General features: G+C 42.2%; 1 protein-coding gene and 1 non-coding gene across 2 annotated transcripts; both read right to left on the bottom strand.

The window, feature by feature from the left end:
• Positions 1–1,020: 1,020 nt before the first annotated feature.
• On the bottom strand, positions 1,021–8,574 carry SCRG1 (stimulator of chondrogenesis 1). Its single transcript, XM_040966233.1, has 3 exons — positions 8,500–8,574; positions 3,220–3,475; positions 1,021–1,075 (listed from the first exon to the last, which is right to left on the bottom strand). The coding sequence occupies exons 2-3, from the start codon at positions 3,459–3,461 to the stop codon at positions 1,021–1,023; spliced, it is 297 nt and encodes a 98-aa protein (XP_040822167.1). The 5' UTR covers positions 3,462–3,475; positions 8,500–8,574.
• LOC121146934 lies at positions 1,046–1,231 on the bottom strand. The gene has a single exon (XR_005882300.1). It is a non-coding gene; the product is annotated as a U2 spliceosomal RNA (small nuclear RNA).
• Positions 8,575–20,517: the final 11,943 nt, after the last annotated feature.

Here is a 20,517-nt window from a genome sequence, read left to right on the forward strand (position 1 = left end):
CTCTCTTCTGAAACCAACCTCTTCTCTGTAGCAGGCTTCTTATTTTAGAAATACTTATTTGTTCTAATTTTTACACATTTGTTAGTACACAAGTGCCATGAGGGGCAGTTCATATTATTCATTAGTATATCCCCAAATCGTAATAATGTCCAAAAATTAGCACTCACTTAGTACAGCTTAATTGAAAAGCTTCGATGGCCACCATGAATTGATGTATGCTTAAAATATAAGGGCAAGCTCCAACACTGTCACCTCTAATAACGTCTTTTAGAAAACATCATTTAAAGCACCTGTTTATTTTAAAATTCATCTGACTAAATTTGCATCCTACATGTGTTTCTTTCAATGTGTGCTTCGTTTTTCTCAACAAAAAGTGATACTTGGATACATGAATCATGACATTAAGCATATAGCTAAGTGTAGTGGGTGGGCTTTGGAACTGCGGTTCTGACCTGATTTTGAGCAAATGTTATTAAACTTGAGTTGCCATGTAAAAATGAGGGTGAGAATATTTGTATTGAAAGTTTTTGTTGTCTGCTATGAAAATAAAACTGAAAATGTACTTAATAAGTACTTGAAATACGTAATAGGCACTCAAGTATGGGTTCTCTTTTTTCCTTCTTACTAGAAATTTATAGCTGGCTTTCTAAGAAACTCAATTAATTTCATGGCTCTTCCCTTAATAAATATAAGTTTATACAATCAATAATTACCAACTACAACCTGAAAGTATTCTTAATCTTTGAAAATTGTGGATATTCATCTGGAGCACTAAATCTTTCGATGAATATGTTAGATGAAATTTTGTAGCCAAATTTTAAACCAATGTCAATAATATTAACAGAATAACTAAATCAAATTAACTTTTATTATTACTGTTTAATCAAATTGCCCAACACAGGTAAGAATTTATTGAATCTTTGCTTTATTGCACAGAATAGAAGCTAGAAATGCAGTGAGGCTGATGTAGTACAGTTTGGGGAAGTTAGAGATGGCATTGTCCCGACAACGCGAAGATCCTCAGTGTCTGCTGCAAGGAATCACAAACGAGATCTTTGGCCCAAAAAAGACATCTCTGAAAAAAAGTAGAATATAAATTAGATTCTGGCAAAAGCTAAAAAATATACTAGTCTTTTCTTGGTTAAAACTGGACAGTAATTTCTAGGATTTCAGATGTGGCTATTCTTTTTAGACACTACACTTGATCTTAGCCAAAAGGCCGAGAAGCGATGGCTGTTCTTTTTAGGTAAGCAATAATAATAATACAGAGAGGAATAAGAGGGCTTGCCAGCAAGAGGAACAAAGCCCAAGACGATGACCAATTCCACTCTCCCCTCATTTGCCATTGATATTATACTATCATCACCGTATTTAGAAAGAGAAGGATGAAATAATTTCAGAACCGCCTCATCAAACAATTTCATTTCTTTCGTGGAAGGAATGGATTGTGAAGCTTAAATTTGCAGGTTAGAAAAAACAATTTTAAGGAAGTCTTTCAATAAATTTCTAGTTTTATAGCAAGTCTCCTCTGGTTGGAAAAATTACGTTATGATAATACATTGAAACTCGTGGGACATTATTAAACCTTATGTATGTACAAAGCAACATTAGGATTATGTTTTACTAGAAATGTACTTAGTAAGGTAAATATTTTGTTACTGGGAAAACTATTCCCAAGTCAGAGACAAATTTCTTATATAAAGCCACAATACTGTCCTTGTCTACTGATACAGATAACCATAAATCCGTTTCAGCAATTTGGTTTCAAGTCATATAATAACCAAAAGCAGATGTGGCATTTTAGTATTAGTTTACAATTTACTCCATTTGTGTAATCCTTTCATTGGGTTGATTTAAGTTATTCAATTGTTCTTCAAGGTGCTCTTCAAATTTTACCATGCATCAGAATTGCTTAGAGGGTTTGTTAAAATAAAATTACTGGACAGTTTTTGATTCCAAAGACAGCAGTGAGGGCCAAGGATGGATGGGTATTTTTTAACAACTCATTTAATGCTGAAGCTGCTGTTCTGGAAGCTGCATTTTGACAATCAACTGGCTTGGCAGGAAGGCGATCTCGTCTAAAGCGGGATAGCTTCATTCCAGTTCCCGCATTGGGACTGGATAGTCATGTGGGATAGAACTGGTCATTTCAACTTTTCACACCTTTCCTCAGCAAGGTCATTATAACTGCCTTTCCACCCCCAGGTTTCTTGGAGGAATGAAAATGTGATAACATATAGATATTGCTAGTAATTTGAAAAGGTTAGTTTCAGTGAGAAATTTGTATTAGAGGGATTCCTTAAAACCAGAGGAAGCAGATTCTAAAATCAAGAACTAAAAATATTTACTGACTTTCTACTATTTTTAAAATGAAAATAAGTTTACTTTCCTATTTAGTCTACCTTAAGTATAAAACAGTGGTAGATAAATTCTTTTTTTTTTAATTTTTAAAGGCAGATATACAGAAAGGAGAGACAGAGAGGAAGATCTTCCGTCCGATGATTCACTCCCCAAGTGAGCACAACGGCCGATACTATGCCGATCCGAAGCCAGGAGCCTCTTCCGGGTCTCCCACGCGGGTGCAGGGTCCCAAAGCCTTGGGCTGTCCTCGACTGCTTTCCCAGGCCACAGGCAGGGAGATGGAAGGGAAGCGGGGCTGTCGGGATTAGAACTGGTGCCCATATGGGATCCCAGGTGTGCAAGGCGAGGACCTTAACCACTTGCGCCACTGCGCCGGGCCCAGTGGTAGATAAATTCTTGTGAAATTTAATTTAGTTCAGTTCTGGTAACTTGTATGTAAAAATAAAAAATTTTCTTTAGACTCTTACCAAGTTTTTCTGGTCTGTTTGTTACTTGATCCCATTTACTGGATTTAATATTTCAAATCTTAGTTTTCTAATTGCTTTAAGAAGAAAACCTTGAGGATGATTTTGCTATCAAGACAATTTGTGTGTGTGTGTGGTAAGCATCAGATGAATTTAGAATACATTGGATTTCCTGGATTTCATTTGTTTTTATTATTTTCGTCCAAACCTGTTTCTTAAAAACATTTGAGTTTCTATATAATGATAATGATTGTAGAAAATAGTTGGATTTGAATAGAATTTTATTGGAAGGGATGATCAATTTCAGCAGACCTATTATGATGGAGATAATCTTTGGAAGAGTGGTTGTAGAAACATTTCAAAGCAGTACAGTTTGTGATTTCCCCTGCCTTACTTGGGGCAGCATAGCAGCTCGCTGAAATTGCAGTAGCACATCATCTCGCATTCCTTCCCATCCCAGAAGTGATCCTGCACGGCCGCGTCAATGTCTGTGAGGTCAGCTACTCCTTCTGGAAGGTTGTGACAGTCGCGATCTTGTAGCATCTTTCTGTAGCAGGAAAGGCGATTTGCAGGCATGGCTTGGACTCCCAGCAGCAGAGTTAGTGCAACAATGACAGCAAGTGCTGTAAATTTCATTTTGGCTTTTGGTCCTGAGATAAAGAAAAAAGAAAGAAAAGAAACATGTCAGTTTCTGCTTTACAGAAATTATCTGAAAATAAAGGTCTACAGCATTCTTGGGGTCTGGAGTGGTAGCCTAGTGGCTAAAGTCGTCGCCTTGCACACGCTAGGATCTCATATGGGCACCAGTTCATATCCCAGCGGCCCCAGTTCCCATCCAGCTCTCAGCCTGTGGCCTGGGAAAACAGTCGAGGATGGCCCAAAGCCTTGGGACCATGCACCTGCCTGGGAGACCCAGAAGAGACTCCTGGCTCCTGGCTTTGGATTAGCTCAGCTCTTGCCTTTGCGGCTACCTGGGTAGTCAATCAGCAGAGGGAAGATCTTCCTCTCTGTCTCTCTTCCTTTCTCTGACTTTCCAATAAAAAAAAAAAATCTTAAAAGTCTACAATATTCTCAAACTCTTAGAAAGCATGGGAGTTGGTCTTTTCTGTGTTCCTCTTTCAAGTTTTCAAAGTGCAGTCTTGTGACCATCTATCCAAAAAATGACTTGGAATATTTCTAAAAATTCAAATACATAGGCTTCACCAAAAATGTTAAAGGAGAAAGGCTTGGTATATGTGCTGCCGAAGCGAGCACAAAGGAGAAAGGCTTGGGATGAAGGTTGACAGTGGTGATGAGATTCAGAATCTGTATTTAGTGAATACCCAAAGTCAAGTTTTTGTACATTCAATAGAGACTAAACGCTTTGGAAGATAGTATAAACTCACGTGATAGATTAAATGTGGAGACTTAGTCATTATGGTGATTGAAGGTACGAGCTTTGAGAAGTAATTAAATCGGATTAGATCACCAGGGTAGAGCCCCCTGATCTGCTCATGATAGCTTTATAAGGAGTGACCCCATGGCTGAACAAGCTCGGGTCTCTCTGCTTTCTGGCCTGCCCTGTGGTCGTTCAGCCAGTCAAAGCGAGTCGCCCAGTCTTAGCGATGGCCTGAAATAAACTCTCTCTTCTCTCTCTTGATTTGTTTTTGTTTTGTTTTGTTTTGTTTTTAAGGCAAATTTAACAGAAAAAGGAAGATGGAGAAATAGGTATCTTCCATCTGCTGGCTCACTTCCCAAATGCTAAAACAGCCCTGTGTGAGCCACATGCGTAGCAAGTCTTTTCACTTCCTGGTAGCAGGTCTGGCCACATCTTAGTATCCTACACAGGTAACAGGTGTCCAGATATTTGGGCCATCTCCCACTGCTTTCCCAGATGCATCCACAGGAAACACTGGTATTCAAACTGACACTCGAATATGGAGTGCCAGCGTCACAAGAAAAACTTAATGCACAGTGACACAATAGAGACCCCCTAAACTTTCTAAGTAGCTTCTCTCAAATATTTTAGTTGTAATAATGAAAATTTCACTACTACAATAAGCAATGAGTTTTGAGTAAATGTAATCACAACCTTAAGTTTAGATACTAATACACTTCTTCATGGTTTCAAAGGTTCAGGCTTCTCCCGCCCTAGAATTACAGATATCTAAGCACAGGCATCAGTGCAACAAATAAGATGCTGCTGTTATTTCCAGCATTGTGGCACAGCAAGTTAGGCTGCCACCTGCGACACTGGCATTCTATGTGAGTGTCAGTTTGGTTTCTGGCTGCTCTACTTCTGGTCCAGCTCACGGCTAATACACAGGAAAAGTAGTGGAAGATGATCCATCAGAAATAAAACTGGTATGGACACTACATTACTAGTATTCTTTTTAAAATGATTTATTTATTAAAAAAAAAACAGAATTATAAAGAGAGAAGGAGATACAGAAGGAAAGATGTTCTATCTGCTGGTTTACTCCCTAAATGGCTGCAATGACTAGGGCTGAGCCAATCTGAAGCTAGGAGTCTCTTCTGGTCTCCCATGGGGCTGTAGAGTCCTTCTTGCTCAAGTTACAAGCAGGAAGCTGGATGGGAAGTGGAGCAGCCTGGAAATGAACTGGTACCCATATCAGATGGTACCACTTGGAAGCACAGGATTAGATAATCATTACACTAGTCCCTCCATCTGCCTTTTTTCTAACCTACCTTGCAATCCAAGGTATGTGGGGAAGAGGCAACGTTTATAAGATTTTTTTATATGAACATATAAACATTTTTTATGAACTTTTTTTAAGATTTATTTTATTTTTATTGGAAAGTCAGATATGCAGAGAGAAGGAGAGACAGAGAGGAAGATCTTCTGTCTGCTGATTCACTCCCCTAGTGACCACATTGGTCTGATCTGAAGCCAGGAGCCAGGAGACTCTTCCAGGTCTCCCACACGGGAGCAGAGTCCAAAAACTTTGGGCCATCCTCGACTGCTTTCCCAGGTCACAAGCAGGGAGCTGGATGGGAAGCAGGACTGCTGGGATTAGAACCAGCGACCATATGGGATCCTGGCGCGTGCAAAGCGAAGAGTTTAATCACTACGCTATTGCGCTGGACCTGACAATAGGCTTTTGATAGGAACTAGAAGAAACCATGAGGCAAGAAGGAAAAAACAAGATGACTCTTAGAGTTTTGGACCTGAGGCACTGTAATTTATTCAACTGAGGAAGAATTGGAAAAAGCAAATTTTGGGGGAATTGAAGACAGAAGTTTTGAACAAGTTAAGCTTGAGATGCCTATTATTATTATTTTTTTAATAAGACATTAAATAGTTGAATATGTATTTGAAAGTCAGGACTATAAAGGTTAAATTTAAGATTAATTAAGATTTTTATGTGGTAGACTTTGTAGATATAGACTTCCTTCCTGTCTACAAACAGAGAAACAAGTATAGCCAAGAAGAGATGAAGCAAAGGACTGAGTCTGGAGAGGCCCAGGATTCAGACAAGCAGAAGGGCCAGCATCATGGTGGCAACGACTTTAATTTCTGTTTTGTAACACTCAGAGCACCTGCTTCAAAGCTAGGCTCAAGGTAAGTGTTTATAAAACATCCACTGAAAGAGTAAATAAAGAAACTGCTGGAAAGGTAAGTAGGTATGTAACCCGCTGTGTCCACATCACCACACAAAACAGTGCTTCTGCTGTTGTCTTTGCCACATACTATGATGGAAAGTTCCATACCCGGTAAGCAGTTACTGGCAGATTTTTTTTAACACTTTATGAATGATATGTTTTGCCTGAAGCCTTCTCTTCTTCCTTTACTAAAGTGTAGATAAACAGCCTTTCTATTATTTAGCAAACGGAAAAATGAGCCAGTATGTTGCTGGCATGCATTGGTTGGTTCTTCAGTCTTAATCTTTGGCAATCCACCAAACCATATATTTTCAAGTGCCAACAAGAGATGACTTTGGCCAATTTGAGACAAATTACTTTTTCTCCCCTCTTTCAGTACATGCTGTTAAAATTCAACCAGGGAATCATCCAAATTATAAAAAAGAACAGTTAATACTGGAGATCTAAAGAAACAAGAAGAAAACTTTAGGTAGCTAGCTCTCAATTTAAAAAATTCAATTTAAGGAGATTGATATTGTTAACTTCTATTATATAATACCACTCATTTCCCAATAGTGATGTGTTTTTTTTTAAAAGAAAATCAATGCAGAGGTTACAGAATTCTGAGCAAGACATTTTCAATCATACAGCAAACCATTGGCAACATTATTTGGCAATAAGTTGCAAATTTTGATTCTGTTAAGGTACTTAGCACACTCAAGTTTTTGAATGGCTGTAGTGAAATGGAAACTTTAAAAGAAAAATCACCCCTATTTAATGGCCAAAGCTAACAGGGCAATGTAGTTGAAGGATTCCGATATTTGTGGTGCAAAGCTGATGTCAGTTCTGGGAACAGGCAGTGGAATGCAATAGGGTTGGTGAATTAAGCAGACAGGGAGTCCAATTTCTGATTTCTTCCAAAAAACCGAACTGGAGAAGCAAAAGTTGCAAAATCAAGCAGAAATTCCAACCCAGCACTTAAGGTTTGAAATATCAAAATTGTTGTTGAAAGAAATTTAAATTGTTGCCCAGTCTGTATTGCTTACATGTATTTTTCTTGGAAGACGGAAATCATTCTGATTTATAAAATTCTCTTTTTCTTGTTAACGGAGAAGAGGTTTGTGTTAGAACGACAGATTCCTGGAGTGAAATGCCTCCAAGTGTGTATTACAGGAATGGAAGCGGTGTTAGAACATGGATAAGCCTTTGAAAGATCATTCACGCTGACACATCAGTCTATGTACTCCAAAAACCTTAATCAGTGCAAACACAATGTCCTCATCTTGCCCGTCATTGACTGGCAGGTGTCAAGGGCATGCTAGGCGATGATATTAACACAGAGCTTTGCATCATGCTGCTCATCTTCGTGCCTACAGTAAAGTCAGCATCACTGGAGAAAAGGATTAACATGTGAGAGAAATTTTCCTCAGTCTGGGGAAACTAAGTGAAGAAATTTTCAGGAGTTTTTCTAGGCCCCAGAGTCCTAGAGGGAAGAAGTGCCCCCTTTATCTCAGCAGTACAGGCACGGTGTTGTATTGCAGGAGGGGTGGTGGTGGTGGCGGGGGGCCAAGGACGAGGCCAATGAATCCCCTCTGTGTATTACACGTTCATACTACTTTCTTTTCAGGAATCAGAATTTTTGAAAGTTGAAAAAATTGTTTTGCCTAGACATTGCCATTAACTTCGAGTTGAGGAGCTGGAGATGTAACTACTGCATTTCTAAACAACCTGAACGTATCCCACCATCCTCACAGGCTGAAGGATGGGATGGTAAACCCTGGCATGTGGAACTCAGTGAGTGGAATTGGACATGAGATGAACAACCGGAAGGAATCTCCTTCTTTTTAAACCTTAGATTAAATTGTTTTCCTCGACAAGGAACATGCTAATCCCCTTTCATCTGATTCTTTCCCTTTATCGAGGAAGCATCATCCTTTTCAAAGCGCTTTGACCATCTCCTCGGAGGCTATTTCGGCTGCCCTTCCCTTGTGAAGCAACAAAAACACACATTCCTGCTTCCATCTATAGTAGCAGTTTGGAGCAGAATAAATGGCATAAGATGTTCTTTACAGAGAGAAAAAAAATTACCTACCTTTTTCTTCTTGCCTTTTGGTCTCCCTGGCGGAGAACTCTTAAATGCTCCAACTCGCTGTGTGAGTTTGGGCAGGAGAAGGGAGGAGGTGCTGGCGGGAGGCTGCTGACACACGCCTCTTTGTCTGCCTGGGATTGACAGGCTCACTGCTCCAGCCAGGACCAGGGCAGAAGGGGAGCTTGAGGAGACAGGGCTGCAGAGACTGCCTACCCTGGAGTCTTCCAAACCAGGAGAGAGCGAACCAAACAGCTTCTTTATAGAATAATAACTGGTCTATACAAGCACCTCAGGGAAGCAAACCTTGGAGCAATGAAATAGGAAAGTTGAGGGATTTAGAAAGAACACAGTGTAATTTTTTTTTTTTAACCTTAAGAGAAGTGTGTGTGTGTGTGTGTGTGTGTGTAAGAGAGAGAGAATTACTTAGGAAGACAGCTGAAGACATCTTTTCCGTTTCAATTTCTTTGCATTTTAGCACTAAGTTTTCTTATTACCTGGATCTCCTGTAGTACTTTGGTAGAAGATATATTCCTTCCAGTTTTGACCTAAAAACCATTACCAGTGATGGAGGGCAAAAATAAAAGACTGAGGGCCCAGCGGCGTGGCCTAGCGGCTAAAGTCCTCGCCTTGAACGCCACGGGATCCCATGTGGGTGCCAGTTCTGATACCGGCAGCTCCACTTCCCAGCCAGCTCCCTGCTTGTGGCCTGGGAAAGCAGTCGGGGATGGCCCAAAGCCTTGGGACCCTGCACCCATGTGGGAGACCTGGAAGAAGTTCCTGGCTCCTGCCTTCAAATTGGCATAACATTGGCCGTTGCGCTCACTTGGGAAGTGAATCATCGGATGGAAGCTCTTCCTCTCTGTCTCTCCCCTCTGTATATCTGACTTTCCAATAAATAAATAAATCTTAAAAAAAAAAAAAGATGACTGAAACAAAACAAAACCTTTATTCTGTGTCTCAGAAATATAGACTCCAGAGGAACTTTTACAAAAGATTTGTGTATGTTTGTTAGAAAGACAGATTTACAAAGAGAGGAGAGACAGAGATGGAGACGTCCCCTCCCATCTGCTGGTTCACTCCATGAAAGGGCCAGTGTGAAGACACGAGCTAGGAGCTTTCTCCTGATCGCCCACATGGGGGCAGCACTCAAGGACTTAGACATCCTCTGCTGTTTTCCCAGATCACTCAGGGGGAGCTGGGCTGGAAGTGGGCAGCAGAGACTCAGACCAGTGCCCATACAGATGCTGGTGCCACAGACAGAGGCTCCGCCTGCGGTGCATGGCACTGGCTCCTCAAAAAAACCTTTCACTGTATTTGAGAAAACTGTACTTAGATTCTGACATCTATTAGCTAATTTGCTAAATTTGTTTTTTTTTTTAAATTCTATTAGGAGTAGAGTTCTGGGAATCAGAAATATTCTTTTCTTTTTAAAAAAGATTTACTTATTTTTTTTTTTATTGGAAAGGCAGATGTACAGAGGAGAGGAGACACAGAGAGGAAGATCTTCCATCTGTTGATTGACTCCCCAAGCAGCTGCAACAGCTGGGGCTGAGCCGATCAGAAACCAGGAGCCCAGGGCCTCTTCCAGGTCTCCCACACGAGTGCAGGGTCCCAAGGCTTTGGGCCATCCTAGACTGCTTTTACAGGCCGCAAACAGGGAGCTGGATGGGAAATGGAGCTGCCGGGATTAGAACCGGCGCCCATAGGCAAGGACTTTAGCTGCTAGGCCATGTCGCCGGGCCCTGGAGAGAGCTTCTTTTCACTGATTCACCACCCAGATTCCCCCAACAACTGAGGTTGGGCTAAGCCGAAGTTGGCAGGTGAGCATTCAGTTCAAGTCTCCCGCTTGAGGCACTCCTGCTGCCGACCACGGTGTGCACTGGCAGGAAGCTGAAGTCTGGAGGCAGCTAGAGCTCACAGCCACACACACACCCTGATGTGGCTCAGAAAGAGTCCGAGTGGCATTCTGCTGCCGAGTCAGATGCCCACAGTCAAAGCTCGTGTATTCTTTCTTATATGCGAATAGGAAACTGAAAACTAATGACATCTCCTTTCCTGCTTGCAACTCTTCTTCCTTTGATGTTGGCTTTCCTTTTATTTCTCTTGATGTCAAATTGTTTCTACATTTCCTTATTGTATTCCTGGTCTTGCCTTGGATCTCAATTCACAGCTGCTCAAAATAGCTGATTCATTTTTATATTTGGAAACACTCAAATCCACACGAAAAGTGCAGTACTGTGCTTCCTGCGTGCTGGCCAACGTACACAGCAGCTCTCGGTACAAGCTTACAAGTCTGACTCAAGCTATGAGTCATTTAGAAAGTTTCCCCTAAGAAGCACATTTAGACCCTGGCTTCTGAGCTCCTTGTATACTCAAACATTGACTTACTGCTCGTTAGGCTTCCTGTCTCTCTGGGGGAAAACTATTACTATTACTTAAAGACTTATTTATTTGAAAGGCAGACTTTACAGAGAGACAGAGAGGGAGAGAGAGAGAGAGAGAGAGGAGACAGAGAGAGGTTTTACAGCGACTGGCTTCCCCTCCCAATGGTCACAATGGTCAGAGCTGAACTGGTCCAAAGCCAGGAGCCAGGAGCTTCTTCTGGGTCTCCCACATGAGTGCAGGGTCCCAAGGACCTTGGGCCATCTTCTGCTTTTTTCCCAGGCCACAAACAGAGAGCTGCATCAGAGGTATAGCAGCCTGGACATGACATGCTGCCCTATGGGATCCTGGTCCCAGCAGGCAGAGGGTTAGGCACTATGCCACCATGCTGGCCTGCAGAATTATTAAATACTTTTGTTTTCAAAGTGCTTCTAGTCAGGGCCAGTGTGGTATATCAGGCTAATCCTCTGCCTGTGTCACCATTTCATGTGCCACCTGCTTAATTCCCAATCCAGCTGTCTTCTTTATGGCCTGGGAAAGCAGTTGAGGATGGCCCAAGTCCTTAGGCCCCTGCACCCACAGTGGAGAGTCAGAAGAAACTCTTGGCTCCTGACTTCACAGCCACTCAGTTCTATTCGTTCTGGCCATTTGGAAAGGTGAACCGACAAATGGAAGGCCTCTCTTTCTGTCTCTCCTCCCTCTGTAAAATCTGTTTTTCCAATAAAAATAAAATTTTAAAAAAGTACTTCCAGTCAGCCATCCTGATGTCCACTGCAGAGTTGCCTTTTGAGAAGCGGTCGAATTGCAAACCAAAGCCTGTAACTGGAGGGTCTGTTTTTATTACCTATTTGGAAGTTCAACTCTGAACGCACTGCTTGTTCTCTTGTGTATGTAAATTGAAGGCATTTTTGCTTTCTCTCCGATGGGCTGTTATTTAGATCTCTTGCGGCACCCTGCTTATGTTCCTCCGCAGACCCCTGTCTCTTTGGGATAGCTTCAGCGATCTCCCAAGGTGAGCCTCTCTATGAGCTCGAGCCTGTATTTTAAGTAACACTATTGAAACACACTGTTCAATTTTCTAGAAGTATGCCCAACTATATTTTATGTGTATATATATATGCACACACAGTTTTCTATATGTATGCATGTATTTGGTTTATTTATTTTCATATAGGCAAGCTTATCACCCTTGGGTTCAACCAGGGTTTGTTAGAAATAGAAAATTCTCACACATTAGTGACAGAGCAATTCCTAAGTAGAGCCGTATTTGATATGGAAGTAAGCAATTCCATTCAAAGTATTACATCTGACGGTAATCTATTTGTATTTCCTTAAAAACAAAGCAACAACAACAACAAAACCTAGCAAAATCGAAGCAGGTTAAGTCTCAGGAGGTATTTTAAATATAAATAATCTCAAGCGTGCATAAAAAATGAGAGCACCCATGAGCCCTTCCTCTGAGTTGTCAGGTGGAAGCTCACGCACGGGCTGCCGCTCTGTCCCGCTCTGTCCCGGGACTGAGCCCTCTCTCTCCTCGGCCTCAGCTTACCTCCTGTTGCTGCAGCTGGTTCCAGCCGTCTCAGCTCTCCCCTCCTTCCAGTAGAAAGATGGGGCTTGTTTTATGTGACTATCCTTGACACAGCAATTGCAGAGAAATTACGCTGACTGAAAACGAATTCACAATATGTTTGCTGAAATCATAATGAGAAACAGATGAAATTTCCTTTTAAAACTACCTTAAAACTTTCACCAGTTAAAAACAAACCAGCTGTTTTATTCACTTAATTATTTTTGAACTAAGAGTTTTTGTTGTTATTAAAATGATGGGAAGCTTCCTTTAAGATTCCCACTGACCCTGGATCATTGGTGCTTACAACGCTTTTTGCAAGCTGGTTGAACAACGTACCCTCTCTTACCCAGCCTTTCTGACACTAAAGCCAGATGTCTGAAAGTGGCCTCCAGGGGGGAGCTTCGGGGGGAGGAGCCTTCTCAGAGTCCATGGAGTCACCCCTAGGCTGCTGTGTGAGAAGTTGTGTAAATACTAGCACAACTCCAGGAGAAGAAATGCTTCCGGAAGGCGTTCCTGTTGGGCTGCAGCCTCCATAGCATAGTGCACGTGGGAACTGCTGGTTTCTAGAGCAGCAGCCATGGCTGTGATGGCGTTCGGCTCGATGAAAAGCTTTTAACCAGAAGAGCATATACAACTCTTCTTGCCTGATCACAGAGAGTAGGTGCCCCATGGGAGATGTGCACTTTTTCACAAGTTGGAGTTTCTGAGCACAGTGAGTAACAGGAACTTGACCTACAATAAAGTCAGAAAAATGAGCATCAGAAGAGAAACGTGTCAAGGAAAACTGCTGTAACTGAGGAGCCCACGGAATTTAGAACAAATGATAATGTTAACATGAAAATAAACTTTGGCAGGACAAGAGGCCAAGAAGGAGAGGAACTTGAGAACAGCCTCTTTTCATTTCTTGGCAGTATAAAAGGAACTGCCTAGAATCACTACGCCCAGATTCCAAGAGTCACTCTGCGGTTTATTGGAGAACAACTTTACTCACTTAACCAACCTAGAAAGTTGGATTGAATAATTAAGTGTGCCAAAGTGTCTTATTTTTTTGGCTTTGGGTTACTGCTTTCATCTTCCCAAAGTGTTTCCTAGATAGAAGCATTGAGTTGTTTGATAATAGTCAAGATAACAAGTAATAATAATGATTTTAACTGTTATTGCCAAATGTGCTAAACACTATATATATAAATAGTATTTTTTTTAACAAATCCAAACAACTTGCTTTTATGAGATAAAAAGAAAATTAGCCAACTTGGTCCAGATAGTACAGCTGATGAGTCGTGGAGTTCAAATGAGAAAGCAAGGCAAAATTACACTCTTAGCCTACTGCTTAAATACATAGTGAGGCACTATGTGGTTTAAGTCCCTCGTGTCTCACGTTGCGAGGCTGGTTTGACATCCACCTCCACGTTTTGACACCAGCTTCCTGCGAATGCAGATCCTCGGAGGCAGCAGTGACACCTCACGTGATCAGGCCCTTGATGTTCATGTGGGAGACCTGCAGTGAGCGCCCATCTGCAGACTGTGGCTCCAGGCCTAGCCCAGCCGCTGTAATTATTGGGGCATGCAGCCAGCAGATGGCGGGGAGCTCTCTGTTTCACAAGAAACAAAACTTGTACTCCATAATCTTTTTTAAAAAAAAAAGATTTATTTTTATTTGAAAAGTAAAGTTAAAGAGAATAGAAGGAGAGAGAAAGAGAGAGAGAGAAGCAGAGAGATCTTTTATCTGCTGGTTCACTCCTCAAATGGCACCAGAGCTGAGCTGGCCTGAAGCTGGCAGTCGGCAGAAGCTTTTTCTGGGCTTCCAACGTGGGTACAGGGGCCCAAGCACTTGAGTCATTTTCTTCTGCTTTCCCTGGATATTGCAGAGAGTTGCACTGGATATGGAGCAGCCAAGACTCAAACCAGTGTCTTTATAGAAGACCAGTGCCACAGGCAGAGGATTAATGTGCTGCACCACCGCACCGGCTCCATAGTCCATAATTTGAGTATGAATGAATCACAGGTGTTCTCTATGAACCACAGAATCATTATCTCTTCAATCTATATTTTTGGCATCATTTGGCTTGAAATAATTCTTACCTGGAAACATTGACTTAAAGCAAATTTAAGTTTCATTAAATAAATCAGGTTTGGAATTAGCTACAGAATCAGACATGGAAAACTGCCAAAATGAGTCCTTTGGATAGATTTTTTTTAACTGATTATAATTCTAGGAGTGACATGATAGTACCAGGAACTTCGTAAATCTTTGTTTCATGGATGAACGAGTTAACAAATAAAACAAATGGGTAAAATCGAGGGACTGGGTGATATTTCTGGGTAGAGGCTAATTTTTTGAGAGTTCATTCAGTAAGTGTTAATTATCTACTGTGTATCATTAATGAAGTCTCATTGAAGGCAAAGTTCAGCATCTGACCATACTTTCCTTCAGACTCTCTCCAAGGTTCTAGCATCTTGCCAGGCTTGACTACTGACTCTCTCGTACATCCGCAGTGCTCTCTGCGCTAAATAAAGGCTCAAGGGATTGAACATTCAGTTTAGCAGCGAGGACACCCATGCTCCATGTCAAAGTTCCTAGGTTCGACCCTAAATTCTGGCTCTTGAATCCAGCTGCCGTGCCAAAGAAGACGATGATGTGGGCATCCCAAAACAAGTGTCTTAACTGCACTAAACGCCCATCCCTCTCTCTCTTTTCTTCTAAAGACACTAATGCCATCAACACAACTTTAGTCTTTTGACTTCATAGAACCCTAGTTACTGCCATCTCTAAATACCAGTAAGAGATGAATTTGAGTCTCAAGTTTCCAACACATGAACGTTTGGAGGGCATATTCAAACTAAAGCAAGGAGTTTTGTGGTTACAAGAAAAAATGCTAATTTAGTACAGATTTGTTATACCCAGTTTCTTTTATTATTTCTTACACTAATGCTGCTCATTTGTTACATTTAGGGAGTCAAGATAAATGCACTTTAAATTAAATTCCATACTTGGTTTTATCAAGCTCTTAGCTAATTTCCTTCTTTCTGTTCTAGGAATCCCTCTCAGCAAAGCACATCACACTTAGTCTTATGTCTCTTTGGGCTTTTCTCAGCTGTGATGGTTTCCCAGCGTTCCTTTGTTTTTGGTAATGACAGCTTGGAAGAGTATGATTAAGTATTTTTTAGGATGTCTCTCAGTTGAGATTTAATGTTTTTCTTACGATTATTATGTGCTTTGGAGAAAAAGAGTTATAGTGCCCTTTCTATCAAATCACTTCATGCATGGACCTATACGCCTCACACGTATTCATTTTAACCTTGATCACCTGGGTTAGGTAGTTTTTCATGTTTCTATATACTGCGTTTGTTTTTTTCTCCTAGCACCTCCACTCCTGCCCTTTGCATTACACTTTTTGGAAGGAAGTCACTGCATATAGTCCACGCATGAGAAGCTGGCATTCTATACCTCCTGGAGGGTGGAGCAGCGTACTGGAAAGGGAGATTTACAGAAAAAATGAGAAACAGAAAGTTCTATCTGCTGACTGACTCCCAAAATGGCTGTAACAGACAGAGCCAACCCAATTTGAAGCCAGGAACCAGGCTCCAGGACCTTCTTCCAAGTCTCCAATTCAATGTAGGTTCCCAAGATCTTGTGGCATCCTCTACTGCATTTCCAAGAAATAAGCAGGGAGCTGGGTGGAAATTAGAGTAGCTGGGACACAGACCAGTACCCATATGACATACCAGAGCTTCAAGGTAGAGGATTAGCCAGTTGAGCCTTTGCTCTGGGCCCTCATATATACAGTTTTAAGAACATAATGAGACTTCTCACCCTACCCTCCCTCACTTCTACCTTTTTTCTTTAATAATAATTCATTTTGTTTTTGATGATGTATATGTAGTTGAGAGGGATGCATGCCCATATGGACCATCGATTAGGATGGGGAGGGTCAAGGCATGGGGAAAAGTAGAAGAGACAACTGCTTCCCATTTCTTTTTATCTTCCTGTATATGGGGAAAATGGGGAGAGAGGAGGAGAGGGCCGCTCCCAGAAGCACAACCACATTAGTCCCCAGGAACAGGGCATGGTCACTCAATGCCACTCCAGGGTCCTGGATGTGGAACATGTTCTGAGGGTACTGCTTAACTAATTTCAGCAGTTCTGAGATGCTATTGATTTTGTCGCTTCAAGACTGAGGAAATTCTTCCAAGCTCCGTTGGCTGACATAGTCTGCCATGGAGTCTCATTCTGCCCTCATGCACACCAGTGGGAACTTCAGCCTAGTTAGAGCAGCCCTCAGTAAGCCCCACCAGGCCTGCTGCCAGTCCTGGTTCTGATACAGGCCATTGTGTGCAGCAGACTGGTTCAGTCTGTCCCACATCCCATTTGACTCTTGTACACAACAATGGGTGTTGGAGCCTAGCTCAGACCAATCAACTGACCCTACTATCCAGCCCACACTCATACTGGTGGGTGCCACTGACTTTCCAACCAGGCCTACCCTCAGCTCTGGTTCTCATGCTCACCAATGGGAATTGTAGCCCATATCAGAAGGTTGCCCACAATTTCCCTATTGGGCCCACTCCCAGCCCCAGATCTTGCCCTTTCCAAGGGATTCTACAGTCTAGTCTGACAGGACTTGCCCCCAGTCCCAGCACTTGCCAGCCAATCCTGCAGCAAAGCCCAGTCAGCCTGCACTTACTCTGGCTCATGCATGCATCAATAGATATGGTTGTTCAGTCCAGCCTGGCTCTTTCCCTAACCCAACTCACATGTAGGCCAACAAACTTCTAAGACCTGCCCAGCATGGTCTGCCCTTATTCCCAGCTTTACACTCACCAGTTCAATCCCCATTCTGGGTCTTATGTGTGCTGGTGGGAGTCATGGCACAGACTAACATGGCTCACCTCGGCATCTACCAGCAGGTGCTATAGCCTGGCTCAGCCCAGCCTGCACCCAGTTCTAGCTCACACTGGTGCGTGCTATAGCCTAGCCCAACCAAACAGACCCCAGTCCTGTTTGTAATGTGAACTGACTACTGTTGCGGCCCAATCTGGGCTGTCCAGCACCCTGTTCTTGTTCTCATATCTGCCAGTGGGTGTTGTGAACTGACCCAGCCTGGCCCTCCCCCAGACCTGACCCACATGTATGCTGACAGGTACTGTAACCTGGCTTGGTCTGGCCTGCTTTCAGTCTTGGTTCTTGTGCTCATCTGCAGGAAATGTGTCCTGACAGAGGAATTCCCCAAGCTCCTCTATCAGGTCACTTCCCAGTCACAGATCTCATACACACTGTTGGGTCCTTGGCCCAGCCTGACTTAGCCCACCTCCTGTCCTGACAAATACAACGGCCTTGCCAAACTAGCCCATACTCATTCCAGTTCTTACTTTTGGGTACTACAGCCCAGTTATGCCTGGTCCACTCCTAAACCTAGCTCTCACATGGTTCAACAGGTGCAGAGACCTAACCTAGCCTGTCTTACACCCACTCTGGCTTTTGCAAGCACCAGTGGGGTGCTGGAGTCTAGCCTAGTCTGACACACCCCAGGCCCAGTCCACAGACATGTTCAGTCCAGAGTACCACCCCCATCCCAGCTCTCGCACTCACCAGTGGAAACCGCAGCCCAATAAGAGCATTCCCTTAGCTCCCTGACCAGCCTTGCTTCCAGCCACAAATCATGTGCATGCTCATGGATGCTCGCTCCCAACCTGGCATAACCCATCACTCAGCTTCGACTTTGCCATCAGATGCTGGAGCCTCACATGGCCTGGCCTGCCCCAGTCCCAACACTTGCTGGTGGATGTTGCAGCCTAACCCTGCTTAGCCTGCTCTTATCTCTGGCTTTCATGTAAACTGGTAGTATGACCCACACTCCATTCTGGCTCTTACATATGCCAGTGTGCTATGGCTTGGCTTTGCCTTGCACAGTCAATTCACCCCATTCCAAGAACCAACCCACACACCTACTGACAAGTGAAGCAGCCCTGCCTCCTGACCAACATCCAGTTGATGTGTAAGCAAATATCCTTTGTATAAGTTCTCAACTATAGCTATTTTAAAAATAATAAATCTGTCCTGAATCAGATACCACTTTTGTATAAAAGGATAAACAATGAACCTATAATTAATTATTGTATGACATAAAATAACCAATTTAGTAAGACTTACACTAACACTGTTTGAAATATGAACAGAGCTGGATTGGCCAAGGCTATTTCTTTCACATTACAAACAGGGAGATTTAGAGGTATTAAATTAGCTGATAATTTTTTTATTGCTCCTTCATTAATAAAACATTTAAAAAGTACATGTGTATAAATCAAAATAAAAGAGTCTGCAAGCTGAAATAATAAATAAAACACAGCATGAGATAACTAAAAGCAGCTCCCTTTTTGGGTATATATAATGAATAGAACATATAAAATGCCAAGAAATAGGAAGCAATGGAGATAAGCATTCCATTAAATACATGACATGTATTATTTACAATGTAATCCTATTAGAATATAACTTTTTATCCCATAGGATGTGGGTATATGTTAGAATGAGAGTCAAATATATCCACTAAAAACTAAAACATAACAATTCTACAAACAAACCTAAAAATCTTTTCTTGTAACACTATCTTCTATCAGATGGCAAGCTAGCCCTGGCCTCTAATATTTATATTCCAAAGAATAACATTGGGAATGACTTAACAGAAGTTGTCACCAGATTGTTTCGCCTTTCAGAATTTTTCCTTCATTTCCAGTCATTTCCAAATGACTTGTGATGATTGGTCCAATATGCGTCAGGAGTGAATAACTTCACATGAGAAAGCCTTAACAGTGTTAAATGATTTATTTCAGATTTTAAGTTACTTGATGTAAAACATTTGAGAAAACAGAAAGTACAGTAAGCCGGGAGGTAGCATTGGCAGAGAGGAGCCGAGGTTTGCCAGCTGTGTGGCCCCAGCTCCCTTCCCTCACCAACTGCATGCACTATCCAAACCCCTTTCAGGCACTGCCCCAAACCCCCTGCTGCATAGTGATTCCAAGTGATTCAAAGGCCTAATATGGATGACTGAATTCTGGTGATGAGCTTTAGCACATTATAATAGCATCATAAAATTACCTTGGTCTATGTTCTGATTCTTATCATGTGCCTGGTTTTGTGACAATCCAAGATTTCAAAAAAAGCACATGGAAATATGCAGTAATTAGTTCCTACCTCAAACTCCTCCCTCTTTGAATATTTGATTAAACTTGGCCGAGATAACCATTGCCTATGCCTCCGGATCATATAAAAGGAGAACCCCAAACTTTGCTGAGTGCAACACATCCTTGAGCCTCCTTACAACCATGCCTGAGTTTATACTTTGCTTTGCAAATGAACAAATCTTGCTTTTCTGCTAATCTTCATCTAGATCTCTCCTTGAAGTCTTTGTCTTTGTTTTTAAAGATTTACTTACTTATTTGAAAGTAAGACTGCAGAGAGACAGGAAGAAAGAAGTGAGAGAGAGAGATTGTCCATTGTCTGTTTCACTCCCTAGTTGGCTGCAATAGCCATGGCTGGGCCAAGCTGAAGCTGGGAGCCAGGAGCTTCTCCCAGGAGCCAGGAGCTTCTCCCAGGTCTCTCACATGGGTAGCAGGTGCCCAAGTGCAACGGGCCATCTTCCACTGCTTTTCCCAAGGCATTAGCAGGGAGCTGGATGGGAAGTAGAGCAATCAAAGAGCACGAACCAATGCTTACATGGGATTCTGGTGCTGGAGGTGGCATCTTTACCTGTTATACCACAGCACCCCAAATTCTTTGTTGCAATAAAGGAAAGAATGCGGACCCAACTACCCCACTGACCATCCAAGTATTAATGGGAATGAAGGACTTGAAACTGTTATTTCAGTTCAATGTGCTTCTTCTCCCCATAGAAATTACAAACTTTTTGTGTCAGAAAATTATTGAGTCTATAGCCATCTAAGCAGAAGCTCTGATTTTCTTTCCTCATCTAAGATACTAAGATTTATTCATTAGGACAAGGCTGGCTTACCTAAAAGTCTGGACAGTCTGGGAGCTTTTGTTTAATTGTAGGGGTGCAGGAGGGAATTTC

This window comes from Ochotona curzoniae, unplaced genomic scaffold, assembly GCF_017591425.1.
Source record: "Ochotona curzoniae isolate NIBS_2020 unplaced genomic scaffold, NIBS_Ocur_1.0 scaffold_4505, whole genome shotgun sequence".
NCBI classification, from domain to species: domain Eukaryota; kingdom Metazoa; phylum Chordata; class Mammalia; order Lagomorpha; family Ochotonidae; genus Ochotona; species Ochotona curzoniae.

Bases quoted from the DNA above. Each gene is read 5' to 3' on its own strand.
- SCRG1 (XM_040966233.1), bottom strand. From the start codon at position 3,461: ATGAAATTTACAGCACTTGCTGTCATTGTTGCACTAACTCTGCTGCTG. The intron at 1,076-3,219 runs GTAAGGCAGGGG...ACTTTTTTTCAG, and splicing joins GAGCTGCTATGCTGCCCCAA to AGATGTCTTTTTTGGGCCAA.